The sequence below is a fragment of the Erpetoichthys calabaricus genome, chromosome 13 (genome assembly GCF_900747795.2).
Source record: "Erpetoichthys calabaricus chromosome 13, fErpCal1.3, whole genome shotgun sequence".
Classification (NCBI taxonomy): domain Eukaryota; kingdom Metazoa; phylum Chordata; class Cladistia; order Polypteriformes; family Polypteridae; genus Erpetoichthys; species Erpetoichthys calabaricus.
The window spans coordinates 144,687,151-144,713,057 of record NC_041406.2 but is presented as its reverse complement, the minus strand read 5'-3'; the positions used below and the strand labels follow the sequence as shown (position 1 = coordinate 144,713,057).

Sequence of the window (25,907 nt, the reverse complement as noted above, 5' to 3'; positions counted from 1 at the left end):
GATTAATCCTTAGCACTTTAAACCACACATCAGCCTGTCACTCAGCACTTCAAGAGACTTACTTATTATCGGCACAAACAACATACAATGTTTTAGTGATATCACAGACTTAAATATTACTTTTGGTCTACAAGAATACATTTAAACATACAAAGACTCAGCACTCTTGACTATAGGCCATTTATCAGCCAAGAATATCTTCTTCTTCCTCGTACTGTCTCTTCTTTTGAGTGGCGCCCTCACTCTCAGCCTTATAAACCTCGCAACACAGAAATAATGGCAAAAATCTGGATACACCAGGTGCTCAAAGAAATCTAACTTATTAATTCAATCACTCTAGACATTAAGACAAAGCATAGAAAGTTAAAAGCAGCATGGTATTTATTACAAGAATAATAATAATACCACTGGAACAAAAAATAATAGAAAATAGGTACTGATAGAAAAGTCAGAATATATATATAGTCTTTAGGAAAAGCTTATGAAAAAGTTACAGATGACAAGGATAAATGTCCCAGAGAGGCGTTTCATTTAGCAATTGATGTTCATGATGCCTTTCTGACAACCAATGCTGTCTTGGTCTGTTCCTCTTCTTCTCCTTTTTCTTCTCCTCTTCTTCTCCTCCTCCTTCTGCTCCTCTTCCAAACCAAGGCATATTTATTATGAAATATCATGCCTTGGTTTCACAACACATGCACCTGATTGGCTGGCTGTCAATATGATTGATGAATTTTGCTCAAACTCTTTCCCAGATAATAAAGTTCTTTGATATTGCCTGTTTCCCTTTCCCAGGCCATAAATTCAATTGTTAAAGTAATCAATAGCCTGAGGTGTCAGCTCAGCATTCTTTCCCAGGTTGTAAAATAATTGAGCATTCAGAATGTCTTCCTTTCAATGTCGGAAAAAGCTGTTTGAAAGTGAGGTGTAAGAAAACCTGCTTTGATTTGTCTTAATTGTAGTTCATCTGTTTTATCTTGTCTTGACCAAAATATAATGGAAAATTAAACCAAAATGTACAGATTTTATATACCATAACACCAACCCAAAACTATTCATATAAAAATGATTAATACAAAATCTAAAGTAACAATGCATAAAACAAATTAACCTGCACTTTACCTTTGAAAAGAATCATGGCTAGTGTGAGTGAGTTTCTAAACTCTTGTGGGATTCCACCCAACGGGACGACATGTGGAAGATCGTCCCAAAGCAATAGCAGTCTCCCAGCGCTGTAGCAGTTTGCTGTAAAAGCGAATCCGAAAAGATCGCGGACATGCTATAAGCGCCTGCTGTTGATGGGTGATACAAGGAACATTATAAATGCGCAGGGTATAGTATTACTTGGCCACGACCCTGCATGACTGCTGTGTCTGTGTATAGGAGAGCGGCAGATCCTGCTACAATAAACGTGTTGTTGTTGTTTCAAGCTGAATAAAGCTGGTGTTGCTAAAGTACTGAGACTCAGCTTCGTGTTTTGGGGTGCAAGACGGGGACTCACACATCACAGCACACACACACACATGCGTGCACGCACACACACCCACCCACACACAGTCACAATGCTGTAGTAAACACAATATGTTCGTACGGATGTTGACTATATGAGTGAGGTACGCCGACTCAGACGGAGAATAGGAGACGATTGCCTACAATCCTGCAGCGAGAGAGAGAGAGAAGAACCATCAGGTCAGCTGTGATCACATGACGCTCAGCAGACAAAGCGTATACATACTAGATAGACAAATAGATAGATAGATACTTAATTAATCCCAAGGGGAAATCTATTTATACTACTCATATTGCAAGACCTCGCTCATTTATCAAGTCAGAATTTATTAAAAATTTTAGCTCGTCTTGCAAAACACTCGTAAACCAAGTTACTCGCAAACCAAGGTTCCACTGTATGTTGTTTTCCATACAGCCAGCCCTGGATTACTAAAGAGTTAGACGGTCTCCTAAATGATAAAAAGAGAAGATTCAAATCTGGTGACAAAAAGTCATGAAGGACACCCAGCAAGTGCTGAAGAAAAAGCTGAGTTGAAGTAAAGGAAGCTCTCTCATTTGGAATAACATAAAGGATATACAGTAAGGGATGGACTCAAGTAATCCAGGGTTCTGCTGCTAGAAGGGTAACAAAGCTAATGCCCTGAATCAGTTCTTTAATAGATTTGCCCTCTCACTGCCACCTTCTCCTCACACCATCCCTACTACATCAACAACGTCTACCAGGCCATTAATGAGTCCATCTTTGAGCATCAGAGACAACTGAGGAAGCTTCACACAGGAAAAGCTGCAGGACCAGATGGAGTCAGTCCACGAGTTCTTGAGGCCTGTGCTGACCAAGTTTGTGGTGTCCTCTGTCACCGGTTCAGTCTGTCATTACAGTTGCAAAAAAGTGCCACTACTGTGGAAAACACCCTATTGTTCCTGTTCCAAAGACGGCAGGCACCTCTTCACCTAATGACTACAGACCAGTGGCACTCACGTCTCACATAATCAAGACCTTTGAGAGGCTGCTGCTGGACTTTAAGAGCTTTCTTGTGTTAGCCCACCTAGACCCACCTATCACAAAAACACTGGTGTGGAGGGTGCATTTATGTATCTGCTCCACAAGGCGTATTCCCACCAGAAGAAAGCTGACAGCACTGTAAAGAGTATCATTCATTGATTCATTCATTTTCTACTGCTTATCCAAGATCAGATCACAAGGGCAGCCTTTAAATTCTGTTGACCATCACTTTCTTCTGGCATGGATATTTGAGTGCGCATTGGCAGCTGGCCACTCCTGCATTGAAGGGTCAAGACCATGTCTCCTGTAGCATCTTGTTGAAGGGGTTACACAAGTTTCCAGGCCACTGCTTTATGCCGTTCAGCTCTTAGATTTATGGAGTGTTGGCTGAGGAGGTGCATTTGCCATTGAGCTCCTTCAAGATGCACTCTTCCTATGTTCGTGATTTTCAAGGTCAGGATATAAAGGTGCAGCTAAGGGTTTGAGAGCAAACTGTGAGGAAAATCAAACAGGGGCACCTCTGCTTAGACTGTGGTCTGCTTCCAGGAAAATGGTGGACTCCCTGCAGATAAGGTATGATCAGCCATGCCAAGTGGACAAGTTCGTGGGCATGAACAGTAAGGACCATGACACTGACCGACATATTCGTTATACAAGTCCTCAGATGATGGTTTCAGTTACATTCCCAACTGTTTATGTTCAATGGTCACGACCTTTGGGTGGTGATCAAAAGAACAAAATTGTGAATGAGAGCAGACAAAATGGGGTCCGTGGACTCTTTTTCCAAGATAAACTGGTGTTCAGCAATGCAGGATGACCTCAGAGTTGAACTGCTGCTGCATCTCTGAGTTGAAAGGAGCCTGTTGAGTTACTTTTGGCATAAAAATCGAACACCTAAATTGAGAGGTGTACCTGATATAACACACTGGGAGAAGACACAGAAAATGGTAAAGGGAGCGAGCACCAGGATATTCTTTAGGAGGGACACCTGAGAAAATCTGGCCTCACTGTGTGCAATGCCACACTCGCCAGTTTTAGTGCGGTAATTGTGAGGTGCAATAAGTTACATCTTTTGTAACATCTGAGGATGTCCACAATGGAACCAGATTTCATTTAATGAATATGAGGAGGAATGCCAGAGAAGCGAGTCGCTATTCGTATTCCACTGGTGTGCATTGCCAAATACATGTCGACTGTATGGTTTTTATCATTTCTCTTTCAGACCTAAACCTGAGGCGCTCAGCTCTCATCGGAAGAGGAATCTTTCTGCAGGACTTTTCCGTAATTAAGAAGCAAGGCACAAAGACTTCAGAGAGCTGTTACAGTGTCACCCTATTTCCAATGAACTGTGGATATGACTTCCCCTTGATTGGAATTAGATTTGCCCAGGTGAGTTGGAATCCCCATATCTCACATTAAAAGGGAAATCATATCATAAAAATTGTGAAGTGAAATGACTAAAAGATATTTGATTCTCAACAGCATGGCCTCATGCGAGGGTAAAAGAAACGCAATGTATTATTTCTTAAACTGTAGAGATATTCCACATCGGCCCATTTTGGTCAAACTCAGTATGTGTTTGAGCAGAAAGTATAGCGCCTTGACTGAGTGCAGACTCAGAGCACTGTAGCAAGTTGACAAATTTTACAAATCACGTAACCTACATACTGTACATAAAAATACATCTCAGTTTAGACACAATACAACACAGCAACTTCAAACTGATTTACATAAATAGATCAATGGAAGAAACTTTCTCATATCTAGATATGCACAGCATCTTTCATTATACGAGGTATATAGTGCCTTTTGTTATCTGTCTATTATGAGGGATAAGCATATAGACTCAAAATTAGAACATTAGAATAATATGGACAAGATCAGGCTATTCACCCAAAGGAGTTTACCTGTCCTGTCCGCTTCATTCTTCCAAATTAACATCAGGTCCCTAAAGGCCTACTGTCCACCACACCACTTGCTTGCTTATTCCAAGTGTCTGTGTTATCATCCATCCATCCATCCATTTTCCAACCCGCTGAAGCCGAACACAGGGTCACGGGGGTCTGCCAAAGCCAATCCCAGCCAACACAGGGCACAAGGCAGGGAACCAATCCTGGGCAGGGTGCCAACCCAACGCGTCTGTGTTATCAGTTTGAAGAAAAACTTCCTAATGTTTGTGTGAAATTTCCCTTAACAAGTTTCCAACTGTGTCCCCGTGTTCTTGATGAACTCAGTTTAAAGTCGCCGTCTCGATCCACTGGACTAATTCCCTTTATCATTTTAAACACTTTAGTCAGGTCTGCTCTTAATCTTCTTTTGTTTAAACTATAAAGGCTCAGCTCTTTTAATTATTCTTCGGATTTCAACCCCTGTAACCCTGGAATCAGCCTAGTCGCTCTTCTCTGTACCTTTTCTAGCATTGCTATGTCCTTTTTGTAGTCTGGAGACTCAAACTGCACTCAGTACTCCAGATGAGGCCTCACCAGTGTGTTACAAAATTTGAGCAGAACCTCCTGTGACTTGTACTCCACACATCAAGGCGCTATATATTATGACAGTCTGTTAGTCTTCTTAATCGTCTCTGAGCACTGTCTGAAAGTCGATAGCTTAGAGTCCACTATGACTCCTAAATTCTTCTCATGAGGTGGACTCTCGATTTTCAGACCTCGCTTTGTGTATTCAAACCTCACATTTTTACTTCCTATGTGTAATTCTTTACATTTTCTGACATTAAATTTAATCATCCACAAGTCTGCCCAAGCCTGTCTGCTATCCAAGTCCTTCTGTGATGATGTAATGGATTCCAAATTATCTGATAATCTCACCTGTCTTGGTATCATCTGCAAAAGAATGACAACCGAGCAACAAACGGTTATCGCCATTCAAGGATCCATATACTGTACGTCTTTTGCTTACATGTCAGTATATAAGGAGTCTGGCGTTTTCAAATTAGAAGACAAGGAAAGCATAACTAAAGTGCACGCATATTTCTTCTCCACAGTGCTGTGTGGGTTACTTCAAGTATTTGTTGAAAGTTGAGGAAACCATAGGAAAGAATAAACTTTATATTAATAGATCCATTGAGAAACATTGAGTCAGATTTATTTTGGCGACAGGTTCTGTCAATGATTGTAAATTAATATTAACACGGCCAGCTGACAGTGGAGGAGAAGAAAATAAAAACTCCAATCAGCAAGGGAAAAATAAAGAAAACAAAAAAGCCCTGGCAGAGTCCTGGTGACCTTTGCGAACTGCCTGTCCATCTCCTCCTGGTCAATAATAAATGCAAATGTGGTAATGTGGCAGAGCAGGCTCTGAGAGACTGCTTTGGAACTACGGACTGGGATATCCTACAGGGATCATATATTGAGAACATCGAGGAGGTTGTTGACTGCACTACTGACTACATCAACTTCTGTATGGACATTGTAGTTCCAGTAAGAACAGTATGCTGCTATGCTAACAACAAGCCATGGATTACAAGTGACATCAAGGGCCTTTTGAACCAGAAGAAAAGGGCTTTTAAAGGCGGTGATCAGCATGAGCTCAAGCGAGTGCAGAAGGAAGTCCGAGTCCAGCTCAGGGCAGTGAAGGAGCAGTGCAGGAGAAAGATGGAGCAGAAGTTGCAAAATAACAGCATGAAGGAAGTGTGGGATGGAAGGAAGATCATCACTGGCTGCAGCTCGAAGCGGGGTGCCACCATCAAGAGAGATGTGGAGAGAGCAAACCAAATAACCAACTTCTTTAACAGGTTTGACCACCCTAACTCACTCTCACCTCAGAGTACTACACCCTCCACCCATCCTTCTGCTGATACCTACAACTACAAAAGCGCAGGTGAGCAGAGAGCTGAGGAGACTTCGTGCCAGCAAAGCAGCAGGTCCAGATGGAGTATCGCCACGACTGCTGAAGGCCTGTGCGTTGGAGCTGGGGAGTCCTCTACAGTGCATCTTCAACCTGAGCTTGGAACAGAGGAGAGTCCCGAGGCTTTTGAAAACATCTTGTATCACCCCAGTCCCAAAGATATCACGTCCTAGTGAGCTGAACGACTTCCAGCCTGTCACTCTGACGTCACATGTGATGAAGACCATGGAGCGGCTGCTACTTCACCACCTGAGGCCACAGGTACGCCATGCCCTCGCCCTCTGCAGTTCACATACCAGGAGAAGTTGGGAGCGAAGGATGCCATCATCTATATGCAACATATATGCTCTCTCCCACTTGGACAGAGGCACTGGTGCTGTAAGAATTATGTTTCTAGACTTCTCTAGCGCCTTCAACACAATCCAACCTCTACTCCTTAGGGTCAAGCTGACAGAGATGGGAGTAGATTCATACCTGGTGGCATGGATCGTGGACTATCTTACAGACAGACCTCAGTATGTGAGTCTCGAGAACTGCAGGTCTGACATTGTGGTCAGCAACACAGGAGCACCGCAGGGGACTGTACTTTCTCCGGTCCTGTTCAACCATCGGACTTCCAGTACAACTCAGAGTCCTGCCACGTGCAAAAGTTCGCTGACGACACTGCTATCGTGGGCTGTATCAGAAGTGGGCAGGACAGTTTGACATCCATGGCAGAGCGACGGGCGCTGAGCAGACTCCTGTCAATCATGGAGAATGCACTGCATCCACTGAACAGGATCATCTCCAGACAGAGGAGCAGCTTCAGCAACAGACTGCTGTCAATGTCCTGCTCCACTGACAGACTGAGGAGATCGTTTCTCCCCACACTATGCAACTCTTCAATTCCACCTGGGGGTAAACATTAACATTATTCAAAGTTACTGTCTGTTTTTACCTGCATTTTTATTACTCTTTAATTTAATATTGTTTTTGTATCAGTATGCTGCTGCTGGAGTATGTGAATTTCCCCTTGGGATTAATAAAGTATCTATCTATCTATCTATCTATCTATCTATCTATCTATCTATCTATCTATCTATCTATCTATCTATCTATCTATCTATCTATCTATCTATCTATCTATCTATCTATCTAAAAAACAGGTTACATCTCGGGACACCAAAATCCACCTTCATGTATCTTGTACACCTCACTTCATTTTTCATCTCTTTTTGGACCATATCAACATGTGTTTATTATCAGTGGCCTGAAGGGGGAAGTCTTGAGCAAGCCCTAAGCCCAGGTGAAGCCAGGGGACCATCTAGCTGCTGTATAGGCCGCACTGTGCAGTTCAGAGTCACCTGCTGGCCTGACTGCACAACATTTGGACTGGTAAATCAAGGTGGGGTTGGTTATCCAGCAGTCTGTTTATACACTCACACCTTTTATAAATGGATACCAGTCATTGAAGAGTTTTCTTTATAGTCACCTGTGACAGAGAAAAGAGTTTTGTACTTTTCACAAATATATACGTAAAGCTTTCTCTTTTTCCTCTTGTCTTAAAGAATATTTCAGGTGATGGTGAGAATGAAATTGTCTACCAAGGTTCCAACTGGAATAACCTGACTACATTCACGGTGACAAGAGTCCAGGCGGCGTCATCTCCGATCATGGGCTCCTTTGGTGTGAGCATCTATGGTCAAAAAATTAACAGTAAGTTGAAACATTCTGGCATTAGCTGTGGCGCAGGCATTTCTACTATATAATAAAACACTGAGGTCTGTGTGTGTATGTGTGTGTGTGTGTGTTTGTGTAGATGTCTTGTCCCTGCAAGGAATCTGATTAGCCAGTTTGGCTTCAGTGTGATTGATCAATTTGGCTTTGGTGATGCAAATGAAAGAGGAAGCGCAAGAAGGGGAAGGAGGGGAATTGACAGAGGAGGCACACTGAGAGTCACCTTTATAGACGGGAAATAGAAAAATAAATGGGAGATGAACAAGTTGCCTTGAAATGACAGAGCCTGAGAATTAAGCTTTATGGGAACGCGCTCAAGAGAAGAAGAGATGCATGAGGATATGGGGAAAGGTGCTAAAGATACACCTAGGGCAAGTGGCATCAAATGTTTTTTAAATGTATTCTATTACCTGTCTTTGAAAGGTAACTTGGTAAGTCGAATATACAACACAATGGAGACTCCGCAATGCATATGAGTGATAGATAGATAGATAGATAGATAGATAGATAGATAGATAGATAGATAGATAGATAGATAGATAGATAGATAGATAGATAGATAGATAGATAGATAGATAGATAGATAGATAGATAGATAGATAGATAGATAGATAGATAGATAGATAGATAGATAGATAGATAGATAGATAGATAGATAGATAAGAAATGAATTATATAACAAGTAGACAGAAACAAAATCTAAGGCACTATATAACAATTACAGTTGAGAAAGGCGCTATATAACATTCATTGTGTTTCTCGTCTATTTCTTCCATAGATCTCCCAGTGAACATTTCAGCTGCCTATCTGAAGTATGCCCTGGAGCGCATCCCAGGTATGGGACAATTAGAAGTCTCAGGATGGGGCGACTGTCGAGGGTATGGATGGAGAGTGACTTGGCTGAGTGCTCCTGGCAAACAACCTGTACTCCAGGTATTTGTTTCATTTACTTACTGTATTTCACTGTAATTTATTCCATACTTTTTTTTTGCATCGTTAGCCAAGCGGTTCTCTGTCAGTTTTGGTTTTACTGCTTCCTCATAGAATTCCAGCACATCAGTCAAACACAACGTTCCCAGTTTGAACTCATGCCGACCAGTTGTTAACATATGTGACACCTGTTTTTGGGAGATGCTCAGTCTCCTCCTTAATAATTAGTTTCCCAGTGATGCACGTTAAGCTCGCATGCCAATAGTTAATTGAACTTTCCTGATCACCATTTTCTTCTCCTCCTCCTTCTGGTCACATTTTTCATATAATGGGATAACATCTGCTAGCTTCCAGTTTCCAGGAATTTCCACAGTGTGCACAGGTTTCTGAAAATACACATCAAGAGATTCAATCTGTACCTCCTTAAGCACTCCATTTTGTTCTTTAGCACTGTGGCCGTTCTCCATCAATAATCCCATTCCAGATGGCCCATGTGTCACTATTTACATGTGTGTGTTGACAGCAATGCCCTGCCTTACCGACCACCTGAGTCACCATTAGATTAGTTAGGTCATCATGAGTGTAAAGCGTCTGATCCATTTTGTTCCTTTTCAGATTAACAGCTCCTCAGTCATTGGGAAGAACGCCTATCTGTACGCTTATAGTGAAAGAGAAGGAGGCTTATTTAAGCAGAATGTTTTAGCAGATTTCTTCCGTGTGCCTCATCGAAAGCCTCAGGTATAATGTTTCATAGTAAACTTGGTCATCGAATATACTGTATATACAGTAGCAGGATACTAAATACTGTAAACTACTAGATATTGTGCTGTGCTGTGTACTGCGTTTCTAAAACAGGTGGACCTGCAACCTCTTAACTATTTCCCACTTTGCTCAATTCTGGGATACGCTGTGGCCATCTCTAACTTTAAATTGAATGAATTGTATCTGAGAATGGATGGCATTGTCTTTCAGAGTCTTCTTATGCACCACATATCCCATTGTGATGAGCAAACTTCCTTGAGAAGTCTAATTCATTTCTTCCTCTCCTCCAGATCCTCCTCCTCATTTCCCTGCCCCTTATTTCATACTTGGTCTTCCCTTCAGTTAACTCCAGAATTTCAGTCCTCTCCTCCTTGCTTCTCTAAGCCACTTGTCCTTACCATCCCATCCCAGATGCTTTGATTTGCTCACTGACCTGTTTTTTTATTTATCTGAATGAAACACTGAAAATGTGGTTTGACGTTACTTGAATCTCAAGGTGGCATCCAACTTACTTGATTGCATTTCTTCTCGTCAGGTTCAAGTTTATATCAATAACATCATCTCTATGTGTTCGGGTAACTGTTCTTATCAATGGGATCCACTGAAGACTCCGGTTATATCTGGAATAAGCCCCACAACAGGTACTTGTTTGACAGGCTGGCATGGGGGCAGATGTTACTGGCACCACCAATGGACTTTGACGCTAATCTACACTCTGATCTGTTAGACACACACTTGGCACCAAAGGAGAACCACTGGCTGTCCACTCTGGACCATCCAGCAAAAGTAACTGGCCCCCTCCTTTAGGGTCTTATGCTTTAACCTGGATGACCACTCCCTAGTAGCCCCCATTCAAGACAGTTACCAGATGTTTGTCCAAAATTTCATATTATAAATGTGAAGATTTATCTCAGATTCAGTACTCAATGTACCCCCTGACCCCTATCTCCAAATCACATGATGTTCTCACCAGCACAAGTGTGCCTTGCCTGAGTCTTACTGTTACATATGATGTATAGTGCCTTTCATTATCTACCTATGCACTTCAGAAGAGGTCATCTACCTGAAGCTAAGCCTGTTCAGGCTCAGCCAGTACTTGGATGGGAGACCAACCAGGAAAAGCTTTGGTTGCTACTGGAAGAAGTGTTGGTGAGGCCAGCTCACCCTGTAGACTGTGTGTGGATCCCAACACCCCAGTGCAGGGACTGGGAGACTGTGCTGTGAAAATGGGGCTGTCCTTTAGATGAGATGTAAAACTGAGGTTCTGACTCCCTGTGGTCATAAAATATCCCTGGATCTCCTTCATAAAGAGTAGGCTGTCCTGGCTAAATGCCCACCAAGACCTAGTCATTCTACCCCCCTAATCATCCCCTGTCTCAAACTGGATAACTGTCTCTCGTCACTCCACTACCTAGCAGCTAACGTGTGGTGACCACACTGGCAGAAAAAATGGCTGCTGTCACATCATCCATGTGGGTGCTACACCTTAGTGGTGGTTGAAGTGACTCCCCTGTCACTGAAGCACTGCAGTAGTGGGAAAGCACTATATAAATGTAAAGAATGATCTATCTATCTATCTATCTATCTATCTATCTATCTATCTATCTATCTATCTATCTATCTATCTATCTATCTATCTATCTATCTATCTATCTATCTATCTATCTATCTATCTATCTATCTATCTATCTATCTATCTATCTATCTATCTATGCCCATCATCTCATTTATTACATTTTTATGGGTTTTTTTCAGGATTTTCAGTATCAGATACCATTCTGACGGTGACAGGTTCCAGGTTTACAAGTCAATCAGCCAATGGGAAGCCATCTGTTTCTGTTGGCAGCCGTGCCTGTTTCATTGTCACTTTAAGTGGTATGTAGGTTCTTAAATATCCCATAATTTATCTGATGTTGTACTCTGCTTGACTCTCTGTCCGAACTGGAAATGGATGGATGAGTGGCTGAAGACCTGGCAGGTAGAATGATTTAGTGGGGCTAATAAAGGCACTGGGCCAACAGTCACAACTCTGGTGTTGTTCATCATCTCGTTAGAAAATTAGCCAGTAAAAGCAGCAGAATAGGATGGCACTTCTTAAAAATGTACAAATTACCACTGTATGTATACGTGTCTGTGGCTGATATCTTTATATACAGTGATTTACGAGATCAGGATAGGTTACAATTGTTCACAGACACACACAAACACATGCATTCTTTATAAAAGGCCAAGTGTCTGTGTATCTGTGTGACCATCTTGTTGCTATGTCTTCATCATTCCAACAGAGGGTGCATCACAAACGTTAACACTACTTTTACAAATCCCATATGAAATGGCATAAAACACAGATGTATGCATTGCATTTGTCATTCCAACACATGGCACATCACAAACATTTTCCGATTACATCTTGCCTGAAGAAGGGGCCTGATCTTCCTCAAAAGCTTGCATATCATAAGGTGTCATTTTGCTTGACTTGTCATTGCATCCATGATGGCTAACATGGTACAATACACTACTACTACAAACAGTTCTAGTAATGCCTTTTGTTAGTACAAATGTTTGTGATGTAATATTTATTGGACATGAATATGACAGAGATATAGCAACTGGATAGACACACAGATGCAGAGACATGTATCCTTTCATTAGGTGGATAAAAGGCGCTGCTGCATTTGTCATTTCAACAGATGGTACATCACAAAAATTTGTAATAATGCACTTTATTTCTGCAAATGTTTGTGATATCCCATTTGTTGGAATGACAAATGCATTTTATTACTACAGGCATAGCAAAATAAATTCCAACAGATGGTACCCTGAAAAAGGTTAACATTGAGGTTTGCATGGATTACTTAAATTTCAACCTCTCTAGGACAGGTGGCCAAGCTAGCCAGTAAGAAAGTGCAGAGTAGCATCTCACAGACACCCACTCACACAATATCTCGGTGTGGGGAGAAGTCAGCCAGTGCAGAAACTAACTGTGTGCCAACGAATGCCATGGAGCCGGCAATAAAAGCTGTATAATGAGCTGAAGGACTTCTCCATCTTAACCACATGAACTGAAAGACCAGAATTCATAAGTTATGTGGAGAGAAAAGGCTCAACTGAGCTTTTGGAGTTTAATGTTTTGAATTTGTTTATTTGTCTTTCATTTACATACATATACAGTATATCTATATACAGGACATATATATATATATATATATATATGCTTTGATATTCTTATAAGTATGTTATATTATTTTGGTCATTGCCTCACACGTGTTTAGGTAATTTGTTGAAAGTAATTTTTTTTTTTTTTATTGTGAATTTCCCATTGGGATTAATAAAGTATCTATCTATTGAAGCAGATAGAGGCGTGGTCCACCTCTTGAACCCTCAGGTACCATTCTGAACACCAGGTGAAAGTATAATTATTATTTATTTTATAATTAAACTGTGCACAAAACACCCTCCACTCCACACTCATAAACTACAATTCTCTCTCTTACAACAATACTCTTTCCTCCTTGCCCAGACACTTCGCCCTCCTACCTCCCAGCTCAGCTCAGTGTCTGGGCTTTCCCACAGTCCTTTTATATCCCCTGACCCGGAAGTGGTTCCCGGCCAAACCCACAAGTCCTTATTCCCTCCAGGTCAGGTTAAACAGTCCTTTTCTTCAGCCCGGGAGCACGTCGTTCCTTCCTATCATGTGATGATGACGCACTCCCGGGTTATAGGGCACATAAGAGCCCACTAGCCCCCCTACAGCGACTCCCTGTGGCCCCCAAGGTATCCAGCAGGGCTGTGTATACAAACTACAAAGTCCATGAGGCCCTGCTGGAACTCGGGGCACGATCATGCTGTCCGGAGGGCTCCTCCTGGCAGCCTGGGGGTGTCGACTGGAGTCTGTAGCCGGCCATCCTTCACACTATCTATCTATTGTCACGTCCAGACCACATCAGAGAAGTGGAAATGTTAATGTTGTGCCTCGTTCATAAGTTCTACAGATCTCTTCACATTGTGGAGTGTGAGACTGAGACGCCTTCTTCCTGCAGACTGAACTGGTGTTCTTGTGGCCTGAAGTTCAATTCCTTTACTGTTAGCCACACAGTTGACCTCACCTCTCTTTCCAATTTGTGTTTTCTTCTTTTCTCAGACACTCAGATCACCTGCAGAATTGGAAATACAACCTCTGGCTCGGCTCCGGTCACAGTCCACGTGCCAGGTGTTGGCTTTGCTAAGAATTCCTTCAACTTCACCATCCTACCTGGAGGATCGTTCACATTTGCACCTCCATCCGGCAGCACAGCAGGTAGGCCGCGGCTTGAATAACTAGACCAGTTATGAAGGGTGGATGTTGGGTCTTTTTCTTTCTTATTCTTTTTTTACACATTTTAAATATTTTACTTTGTTCTTGTAACTTTATTCAGTACCACTGAGTTCTTGTTTTAATGAATTGAGGGTGACAGTGAGAAAGTAAAACTGGAACAGGAACAGGAAATGAATCAAATTTATGGACAAAAAAAGAAAGATTAGAAGAAGCAAATGACTCGATCAAAGCTCAAAGCAAACTCATAGTCAAAAAGGTCACAGAGTGACTTAAAATGGCAGGTGAACGAAAATGAAGCAAAAGTGTCATCATTTCATTTATTTGTTTTTTTCTAAAGAAATGAAGTTAATCACGGATACCAGGAGCAGCGTGTAGTGAAGTTGTGTGAAGTCAATGACGTCAGCCATCATGCTGCACAGGGCCGAGCCTCTTTGCAACCGGGAGAGACACAAGTGACTGAAAGACACAATGGCAACATCGTAAAGAAATGTTATCATAATAAAAATAATTTTCTCAAGAGGCAAATAAAATCAGGAAATATACTTAATAAGGACAAACATAGTTCCTCAGAAAAATAAAAATAAATAAATATCCCTAATTTTAGAAATTGATATTTCACAAGACTTCTGAACTTTGTTTTATATTTTTATTGTGTTTTTAGTTAATAGTAAACTTTTTTCATTATGCTTTGGTTATTATTTACCGCCATATGTTTCTTAAAGAGTGCTGCCATTTTGTTTGCCCATCGCTAAGGCGTAGCATCTGTTGCTAAGGACACGCCCTCTTACATCATGTCACATGACATCCCCGAAGCGGTCTTGATCTGCCCAGCTCACATAACCCAAAATCTCACCTCAAGATTCAAATGAGGCCTAAAATAAAACAAATAGGCCTTAAAAGCAAAACTCAAGCAGCAGGCTTTGTGGCCTGCACAACCCCATTAAGAAGAAATGCTAAAAATCTCCAAGAAAAATGACCAGTAGCTCTAATACTGTGACACGTCAGGCTCATAATCACCCACACAATGTGTTCCTTTTGTGTTTCAAGACTTATTAAGAGAAATTGAATATTCAAAGCAAGAGATGATTGCAAGCAATAACTTATAACTAATAATAACTTAATAACTAATAGCAAAAACAAAATCAGTGGAAATATCAAAAGTAAAGTCAAAAAACGAGAAAAAAAAAAGGTCAAAAAAAGAAAAACCCAACAAGTACGTCCCAAATACGTTTTTAACGCTGCTGAAGCAGACATTGTGGTGTTTGTAGGTTTACTGAGGTGCGGGGTTCCAACTGCAGCATTAGGGGTTCCCGCCCCCTTAGGCTTAATGTAGGCATATGAGTACATATTGAAGATAATAAAATAGGGCCAAAAATGTAAGAAGTGTTAAAGTAAACATAGAAAAGAAGCCAAAGAACTAACAAAATAAAATTCAAAACACAAAGCAAAGCATCCGTTAAAAGAAAATCAGGGAGGACACGCTCACTACACCACAACAGGCACAATGACGCTAAAGATCGTGAACACTTCCTCGGAGGTTTTCCATGTGTGATTTTCAATGATTAATTTTTATGATTCTACATGTTGGTTAATTACTGTATGTTTGTTTAAGCCTTTGATTAATTTCTATTAAAGGTTTTTTGAGTTTATTTTTATTTTGGAAATTATTTTCAGTTATTAGTAAAATATTTGTCATCATTTTCATTGCCATTTTGTTTTTCCTCTGTGCTGCCATTTTGTGTTGCCGTTGTCGAGACACAATGTCGGTGGCTATGGTAGGCACTCCTGGAGGTTATGTGGTCGGATACAGCATTATCTGCAAAGAGAAACAACCTCAATAATATGACTATTGAGACTTCTCTTACAGAAATCCCAAACGGATGATTTATAAGACACGGTCACGATACAAATATGACTTTGCATGTCTGAATCTGATTCCAGAATGAACTTTTTTTTTGGTATAAACAAACATGAATATTCAATTTGTTATTTGTTTCAGGTGGGACTGTGCTCACGATATCAGGCTATGGATTCAGTGAAAACTCCGCCATCAGCATCAATAATAAGCTCTGCCCCGTCTTGAGTGTAAACCTGAACAGCCTCCAGTGCACAACTCCAGCGGTAAGTCAACTGCTTGACATGACGCGCTCTTTCAGGTCCTTCAGCTTGGACTTTTTCCTCATTGAGCTGCAGCACTTCATTAGGAAAAGCTGTAGCCAATCAAGTGAGGGTTTAATTCGCATTTTATTATAAAAGTGTGGCATATTTGTTATCAACTCCGGATTTGAAACCATGGTGTGACATTCAGGAGAATTTGGTGACCTAAGACCTATTTGGACAGGTTTCATTTTATAGCATGACGTGGGGTAGAACAATTATTACTGGAGGACCTCTGTCAGTCCAGTCCTGTTTGAATCATCTCACGTCAGTAAGTTTTTAATTTCTATAAGAACTCTGACAAACAAGAGGAGTCCATTCAGTCCATTGTGAGGCCCGGCCTAACCCCGACATAGACAGGCAGGACACACAGCACACAGTTCATTATCACTGTTGCCTTCACAGCACACAAGGCACAGAGCACAGCGCAGTCCTTCCTCCTCCACTTCCTCCCGACTCAGGGCCCGAATGGAGTGAGGCGGCTCCTCTTATTCAGGTCCCAAGAGTGTCTCAGATGCCTCATCAGTATTCCCTGGAATCACTCCTAGATGTACTGAAAGCCCACTGTAGGGCACTGCAGCTCCCCTTGGCATCCTCCATGGAACCCAATGGGGCTGCACCAAACTTCAGCTCCCAGCATGCCCTGTGCGAGTCCGTGGTGCCACAGCCGACAAAGAGGGCTGCCCTCAAGCATCCCAGAGGAGGTATTGCCTCACCGACGCTCTCTCCACTGGTCCTTCAATTCCATTGGTGCCCCGGCCAGGTAATGGCTGTGGTTGCCCGTCACACCATCAAGCTTGTTTGTTTAACTAGCAGCTAATAAAAAGTCAGTAAAAATAACCCATGGATAACTAGTCCTGTACGAATGTATATGTCAGTAAAATTCAATCATTTCTGGTGAAAATGGCATCACTTGTGGGATTTTCAAGTCAAGTAACGTCATGTGGCTTTATTGTCACATCACCCATACAGCGTATGGAATCATACTGTGGCACAAAATAACCGGAAATGCAGTGCAACATAAACACAGGACAAGCTCAAGACAGGTAAAGACCAGTACAGTACTATAAACAGAATGATTGAAGAGATAAATAACTAATAGGTACGTGAATAAATAGTAATGAAGAAATAATAAAAAGAAGTAACAAAAACAAAACAAAACACCAGTAGTAACTCATGTAACAAATGTACTAACTGCCAGGAGCAGATCTGAGGGCAGGGAGGCAGCACAGAGTTCAGAGTCCAAATTGCCAAGGGGGTACAGACTGTTGCAGGGCCCAGCAGGATGCATTCATATGTTGCAGTACCCTCTTGCCAGATGGAAGTGGGACAAAGAGACCCCCAGGAAGTGGCCCCTCACAAGGCTACACCGGTTTATAAAGCTGTCTTTAATGGTGGGCAGAGAGGTCCCAGCAATCTTTTCAGCTATGGGCACTACCCATTGTAGGACTTTATGGCCAGAGCAGGCCAATCCATTAGGCAACATAGGTGGCTGACAAGGGCGCTGTCATCAGAGGGGCTCTATTTATTAAAGTTAAGGGGCAAGTCATCTGGACCCCAAGGGGGAGAATCTGCTGATACGGTGTGGGTGCTGTTACCTTCAAAGTGCTCTTTATCCCAACAAATGTGCTCAAAGAATAAGTGCACTAAATGTCCATGAAGTGAGTCCACTGGGAGGTGAATTGATTCATGCGGACAGGCAGGCAGACAAGCAGACAGACAGACAGGAAGGCAGTCAGGCAACGAATGACATGTAAGCACAACTCAGAATGTTTAGGTCTGAAACTTTGAAAGTTCTTGAGCATCACTGTTAACCAAGAATTCCTCTCCCATAGGATGCCGCCGGCTCCTATAATGTGACTGTGACAGTGGAGGGAGTGGACATCACCCTCAGTGCTTTCTTCACATACGATACGGCAGTGACACCCGCCATCACACAAATACGTCCAGCCAGCTTTTTCGCAATTGGTAAGTGATTATGGACATTTATTACTCTGCATTTTTCTAGTTTTTAGCATCAGCTCTCCTTTGTGAGTAGAAAACACTGGAGAGTTTCAGTCATATAGCGTGTAAATAGTAAGAAAAGGCAAACAAATATGAAAAGCATGACACAGTAGATATAGAGATGAGCAGAAAAGACTCCATATAATGGACAGATTGATTTGAGATGTCGGGGTATCTAAGTAGCTGAAAGCCTTCCACTTGCGCTCCCTGGAGCTCGGTGGTCAGCCTTGTCCTGGAGATGCTCCAGGGGATAATGAGGGTATCATGTAAAGTGGGAGTTCCCAATTTCAGTCTTTACGGGGGACCCCCATGTGACTGCACCATTGTTGAGCCATATTTCCCTGTAAATGATCTCATTTCTAATTTGCTGCTCTTGTTTTCCTTACTCTCTTATTCTGTATTTTGAAGAATATTTATGATTTTAGCCAGCGTGCTTTTCTCTCCTTTTCTGCTCCCTTAATTGCAATGTGATTACTGTATATACTCACATATAAGTCAGGTCTTGAAACCTGAAAAATTGATCATAAAATCAGACCCCGACTTATACGCCCAGTTCAAAAATGTGTCACTTCATTTTTTTGTTTTTTACATTTTCTTGCACCAGTTTCTCGGATGCATCAAAGTTTATGGCAGCAGCGCAGTTACCAATTTCTTTTGCCACTTCAAAGATGTTTAATTTAAAACCAGCTTCACATTTTCTTCTAATCGAATGCTCCATTAAAAGATAAGGGATGCTTTTACGATAAAAGTGTATGAGGGTGTGAGATACAAAAAACACAAATCAGTGCAAACATTGCTTCACATATCGTAATCTCTTGGACCAATAGCCTGAGTTTTCCGCATTCAACCGACATTATGAAAGACTGGAAATTGTACGGTAAAATTAAAACTTGACTTATCTGTGTTAAAACTTATCCGCTAGTATATACAATAATTACAGTTAATGACACAGGGACAAATGCCACTGAACGCTGAAAGGCTGCAGCTCCTTCTGTGTTATCCCTGCCAACTCACCTGCTCTTTAACAAATTAAGGTTTAAATAATCAGAACATCTGATAATGATGAAATGAAGACAGCAACCTTTTTTTAACCTTTATGTAACATACTGCATATTCTAAGAAGATTTTGGGTGACCCAGTTTTGTAGTGTCCCCATTACCACCAAAACACAGAAACTGGCCAACATCCTTCTGCCCTGTGCCCAGGAGACCGAGGGGGTCTGCCTTGCTTAGCTTGTTTTCATGGCACTGCCCCAACATCCCACTACTGTACCTAAAGAGCACCCCTGTGACCAGACACTGGTAGAACATCATCATTTGTGTGCTGTCAGCACGAGTCACAGTGTAGGTGTGTACATTTGTCTAGTGTTAGGATTTTGACACCTGAGGAATCCATTGCTGGTATTATTGGCCTGATGGGTCTTGATTTTCTTTGTAACCGCGATTGTCTCACTAGTGATATCCTCACATGTAAAAATGTAAATATTGTGGTGATTACACTTTGCCTTTATCCCTTGTTGGATGCAGAAACTCTTCTTACTGACGGAATGACATTTTTCTGAATTTGACTTTCAATGTCATTTTGCCCATTTTGGTTCCTGGTTTCTCGTTTCGCTCTCCTGATGTTCTGATCCCTCGCTTACTGTTAACATCAGTTTCTCGTGTCTTCATCATCTCCCTGTGACTTTAAGCTCACAGTAACCCTCAGTTACTCTGCGTGTGCCCCATAATGTTAATGTTAAAGTGCAGGAGTTCCTTTGCCATCGTAATCCATTTCTCAGACTGTTGTTCTTTTTTCTTTTTAGAAAGAACCAATCTCACAATTTCAGGAAGCAATTTCCAGACCTGGGACCCCCAAAGCTCGGTGTTGATCGACAAAGCAGAGTGCAGCATAATGAAATGGACAGATTCTGAAATTATTTGCTTACTACCAGTCCTCCTACCAGGGCTGCATAATATCCAAGTAAAAGTCAAAAACTGGGGATTTGCCAGCGCCAGGTAAGCATACTGTGGGGATTGGCATCATTGGCGTGAACAGAAGGCCCTGAACAAGCCAAGTGTGTGAGTCTGAGAAACTGGAGAATGGCTACCAGATTTTCACCCATAGCTGACATATTGACAGAGTTAAGGTGGGGACACATAGGGTAATTTTGGGTCTCATTTAGCTGATCAAGCTCATTCTATTCCTGTTGTGATCTACAAGTTCCAAAGCATGTAAATCCAAAACATTGCTAAAGCACTCCCAATAACGTCCACTAATAATAATAATAATTCATTACATTTATATAGTGCTTAATCCCAGCTAGATAAGAAGGCAAACACAAAATTATTATAAAAATGAAAAACGTTTTAGTTTTCACAAATGCTGTGTCACACGGTGAAGCTCTGTGGAGCCCAAAAAGCAAGGTCCCAGTACACAATCCAATGGCCGAGGTCAAAAACGGTATCCATCAATAAGGGCGCGCACATAAAGGCGACCTTCAAAAGAGCGACCTCAATTGGGCGCGGCGAATAAAAGCGCACATAAATAAAAGCGATCTCCAAAAGGACGACCTCAATTGAGCACCGAATAAATGCGCACGCAAATAAAGGAGTGCTTCAAAAGGGTGACGTCAATTGGGCGCAGCGAATAAAGGCAAACGCAACAAAATTACAGAAAATTTATTAGATAAAGGCAATGATTGAACGTATAAAAAGGTGAAAGCAAGAATATTAAAACATCCAATTAATTAATGCATGAACTTCTAACGAACTACTTCTAACGAACTATTTCTAAAGCTCTCTATATTTCGTTGTTTTCAAAATTACAGAAAATTATATTAATATCCGCCCTCTGCCGGATATATCTGGCATCGTAGCTTTATTGTTGACGCCATACTGCTGGAATTATCCGGCACATTTGCCTGTGATTACGTGAATGCCTGGCGCGTAGTATAACTGACAGTTTGGCATGGGTATTATTACTACGTTGTATTTCGACAACTCTGCGCTTGTATTGGCCGATCACGTGATGTGATTCGAAAGTGAAAGCTGTGAATATGGCGAAACGTAAACTGACTTCAAGTGAGGTTTTGCAGGCGATTTTGGACAATAATTCTGATTATGATTGTAGCAGTTCTGAATAAGATTTTAGCGACAATGATGATCAGCAACATGCGCTGCATGATACTGTGAATGACGACGCATCGGATGACGGCGCTGAGTGGGTGTATCCCCAGCATCTCAACTGGACTGCTGCCCGTTATCTGAGCCAGATATGAAAGATCCAAACCGTGACCGCTTGTTCAAGCTACGTCCTTTGATTGACCATTTATTTGAAACATTTCAGCAGGTATTTCATCAGGTAAATACTGCTTGAATAAATGTAAAGTAAAAAAACGAAAATTGTTCAGATTTCTCCTGGCATGGGGAATATTTAGGGAGTTGGCAGTTAAAGGGTATGACTGAATGTATAAAAAGGTGAAAGCAAGTTACACTTGAAGCTGTAGATTATGTGCAATGCCACATAGATATTCGAGATGCGGTCTATTAGCATAATCAAGGACAATTAATTTAATTCGCTCCGAAGGTCATCCTTTTGAAGCTCGCCTTTATTTACGCGCGCCTTTATTCGGCGCTCAATTGAGGTCACCCTTTTGAAGATCGCTTTTATTTATGTGCGCTTTTATTCTCCGCGCCCAATTGAGGTCGCCTTTTTGTGCGTGCCCTTATTGAATAGAACCCAAAAACAGAGCAAAGGTTCAAAAATCCAGAAAAACACAAGAAAAGCCAAGCAAAACACAAGAACTTACTTAACCAGTCGAGTGCGCATTCATAATGAACCACCAGGAACTGTGGGAGACCCTCAAGATTTTTAGGGAGGTGGGCAGTTCCTGACCATGATTGGCAGGTGGCCCCGCCTCTTCAGGTACCACCCATAAAATTCATGGGACATAACACAGGCAGCTTAAAGAGAAAATCAAAAACAAACAGCAATGAATATAAACGATAAAAGCGACAACAACATTGATAAATGGCACCAAAAACGACTGAAACAGAAATGAGACCTTAAACCCCAGCCAGATGAGGAACTCTGACCAAAACAGGACAGTTCCTCTTAGTCATAAGGTTATTAAAGGGGTATGGACTGCAAGCGCTACATAAATGAGAGCTGAAACTTAGCAGGTCTGCATGTAGGGTCGGTAACTTCTACAAATTCTCTTTTCCGACATTATCTCTGAGAACTGAGTTGTGCAGGCAATGAACAGGATGAGGCCACTGAGAGGACCTGCACTGCTGCCCTCACTTAATCTGTTAGCCATGCGGCCCAAGAGACCTGTCAGCAAGATGTCTATGTTGCTCACCACTGGACACACATAAGAGCACAGAGACATGAGAAATGTGACAAACGAGAGGAGACCATTCGGCCCATCAAGATAATTTTTTTAGATCCGTTCTGCGTGACCTCTTGGGTGGCACCACCCAGTTTTTCACATGACATTGTGTTTGCAGCCCATGGTCGTGTCATCATGGTGAGTTTTGCATCGACTGTTGCCATGGCTGCCTCCCATAGTACCCCTGGAGCATGACCATATGTACCTACTGTAAGGTCATATTATGTGTTTCAATAATTCTAACAGACTTCAAGTGCACTTTTCGTTTTATTTTTTTGATTTTCAGTTTTCTGGCTTGTCTCACGTTTCTCGGTTTGTCTCCTTGGTTTTGACCCATTTTGGTTCTCGTTTCATCTTCTGATCCTGAAATGAACAGAAGTCATTCCCCTTCGGCAGAACAACTCTGAATTAACTAAAATGTGTTGTTTTTACAGCTCTAACATCGTGACCACCATTGAGTACGTCCTACAAGTCACCAGCGTACGGCCACTTAGTGGCTCCGTCTATGGCGGCACCAAGCTGACTCTCACTGGGTCAGGGTTCGGCACAAATCCTGATGACATCCAAGTTTTATTAGGTAAGATTTGTTAGAGTGATCATTTAACACAAAATAAACTGGGATTCGTACCCTGACTTGGTAAAAACTGAAGTAGCCGCTCTGTACCTCGCCACTGTGGGCCTTGTGCAGTCCAGTCTGCAGCTGTCATGTCTTCTTCAGGTACTCTACATGTTTTCCACACATCCACTCAGAGGATTACCCCGTACTGTCAGGCTGAACTGCCACTCTAAAGTTGTCCTTTCCTGGATGAGTGCAGGGTGCGACTTAGTTCTGACTGCTGCTGTGATAACGTTTTTTTTGCTTTGTGTAACATCACACCAGAGAAACGAGCTCTGGAAACAAATGGCTGAAGAGCTGAAGCAGAAGAAAACCCTGGGTTCATATTTGTAGGTGACTCTTTATTATCTTGTGTTCATGACAATTGCTTCTGAACGCTTTGAAATCACTTTGGGTTCGTTTGTCTGGCATCAGATTCTTCAGATATAACTACATGTGCCTCAATTTAAATGTTTAAATGCTAAATATTCTCCACAATTATGCACCATTCTCACAAATATGCACCATTTTTCACTATCTGACAGAAGTCCATTGACAGCTAGTAAAGAATCACAAATGAAAAATAATTTCTGTGACCACTCTGTGGGGTGTCACTGCATCTCAAACCCTGAAATACAACTAGTGTCCTGGGTTTAAGTACACACCACACCTCTAGAGAACTCAGAATCCTCTTCCCAGGTGATACAATACAATGACAGGCTTTCCATGTCCTCCTTACTTGCCTCCCACGTGGTCTCATCAGCCTCCTCCTGACTTTTGACTGCTCTGAAAGAGATGACTCCCTCTTTCATGCTGGACCCAGGGGTCCTTCTGGTGCCACAGTATTACAATCTGGAAGCACTTTCTGGTGAAGCCAAAGTCCATCAAAGAATGGGCAATCTCCCGGTGGTATTTGTATGGTGGGATGCTGCCACTATGTGTAATGGGAGAAACAGATAATCCCAATCTGCAGACACCCCGTGCTGGTAAGGAATCGGCACCTATCATGGCCGGCACACCATTCCATCCCTGACCTTCCATTATGGCCTTCTGTCGTGGTAAAGAACCAAAACGCATCCCCGATGAGATGTCAGTCCATCTTGGTTCTCCTGTTACGGGCCCCCCCTCTGGCAAAGAAACATCATCCATCTGGGTCAGGATGCCAATCCATCCCAAATGCTACCTTGAAATAATCTGCACGTGCTTAGGTTTGTCATTTTTAACCTCCTGAGGGTAACTCTTAGAGGGCTGGGACCACCAGTAAGGAATCAAATATCAAAAATATGACAACATCTGTGATCAGCAGCCTCGAAATAACATCAAACAACACTCCACATGCCGATATGACTGATCCCCATCCAGTCAAAGTTTTCTGACCCCTCGTATCCCATTAGAAGGGAAACCCCTGTGGTCAGGTTGAGGTGGCCTGCCCAATTTTAGGTCCTTCTGGTCATTTTTGCTGAAGACACCTTTTTGTTTACAATTTTTGGGGTCTAGAGAGCCCTTATTTGGAGGGGAACCCCAAAAAGCTGACATCTTATATTGCTAAGCACCAAGTCCAATGATATGTTGTATGTGAAGGTTTCTACGTCAGAAGGTGCCAAACCATAGCATTGAACACACTTATCATAATAACATGAAAATATACTGTAATAACTCAGAATCCAAAGAAACAACAATAAAAGATAAATGACCGATAAGTTCAAACGGAGTCATAACCAAGAGTGTTTTTCAGGGGTTTCTTGGTGACTTTACCACTTCCATATGCTTGGCTCAGGTACTCACACACTGTTCCTTGTTTTAAAGGACAACGGGGATGCAGTGTCACCGACGTGACCCAGGATCAGCTGGAGTGTGTGGTGCAGGCACCTGGAAAAGTGTACACAGTGACCAACCTGGGCTCAGATCTAGGTATGGATTGTACTACCTGTGTAAAGTTGACAGGGATCTAAAATTGTGCCCCCAAACAGTCACATTTTGCTAATCCTGTTTCCATGGCACACAGAGTAACAGACATAAGGTTCAGTAAATGGCATGATGAAGGGTTAAAAATGCCAAATGTGGCCATTCTGCTCATGTGAATTCTAAATCTCTGAATCCTAATGTCAAAGACGGACCAACAGAGAGAAATAATAGGAACTCCTGAGGGATTCACCTGGCTACTCAGTGCCCGCACCTGTTAAAAGGCTGGCTGTGGGACGTCCCCCTTAGAGGTGTGAACAGACATGCTGTCCTTATAAATAAGAGTTGCTAGTGTGGTATGAGCTGGCGTTATGCACACATTTATTGTGGAATATGAGGAAATGCCACTAAGGGGTAATGGTGGGTATCGACGCACTGGCTTTACACCGCCACCTGGTGTATGAACTAACACAGCTTAAAATTTACAGAGGCCCTCTGGTCCTTTACAGTCCTTGCTGGGCTTAATGAAGGGTCCTTTAGCTCCACAGGCTAAGGCCCCATTCAGACGGAATTAGTTTTGCATCAGGAGGCATTTTAAAGTCTTCTGTCATTTTAGTCCTGTCTGAATCACTCAAATGACAGAATTATTGACATGCCAATGCTCACAGGATTAGCTCACATTTATTTGCTTAGCAGACAAAACAGGTGAACAAAATCGAGTGACATCAGTCTGGGGACAAGTACGACAGGACAAGGTGACAAAATGAATTATCACAAGTGA

General features: G+C 42.0%; 1 protein-coding gene across 1 annotated transcript in view; it reads left to right on the top strand.

Moving 5' to 3' along the window:
• Nucleotides 1-25,907, top strand: part of LOC114641885 (fibrocystin-L-like) — a 169,815-nt gene that overhangs the window by 43,850 nt on the left and 100,058 nt on the right. Inside the window, exons 24-35 of the mRNA XM_051935585.1 lie at nt 3,732-3,898; nt 7,921-8,068; nt 8,868-9,022; nt 9,635-9,757; nt 10,317-10,422; nt 11,537-11,656; nt 13,923-14,078; nt 16,096-16,217; nt 18,089-18,221; nt 20,062-20,254; nt 23,064-23,206; nt 25,031-25,144. Of these exons, the coding sequence (XP_051791545.1) occupies nt 3,732-3,898; nt 7,921-8,068; nt 8,868-9,022; nt 9,635-9,757; nt 10,317-10,422; nt 11,537-11,656; nt 13,923-14,078; nt 16,096-16,217; nt 18,089-18,221; nt 20,062-20,254; nt 23,064-23,206; nt 25,031-25,144 (1,680 nt within the window). The remainder of the gene's footprint in view (nt 1-3,731; nt 3,899-7,920; nt 8,069-8,867; nt 9,023-9,634; nt 9,758-10,316; nt 10,423-11,536; nt 11,657-13,922; nt 14,079-16,095; nt 16,218-18,088; nt 18,222-20,061; nt 20,255-23,063; nt 23,207-25,030; nt 25,145-25,907) is intronic.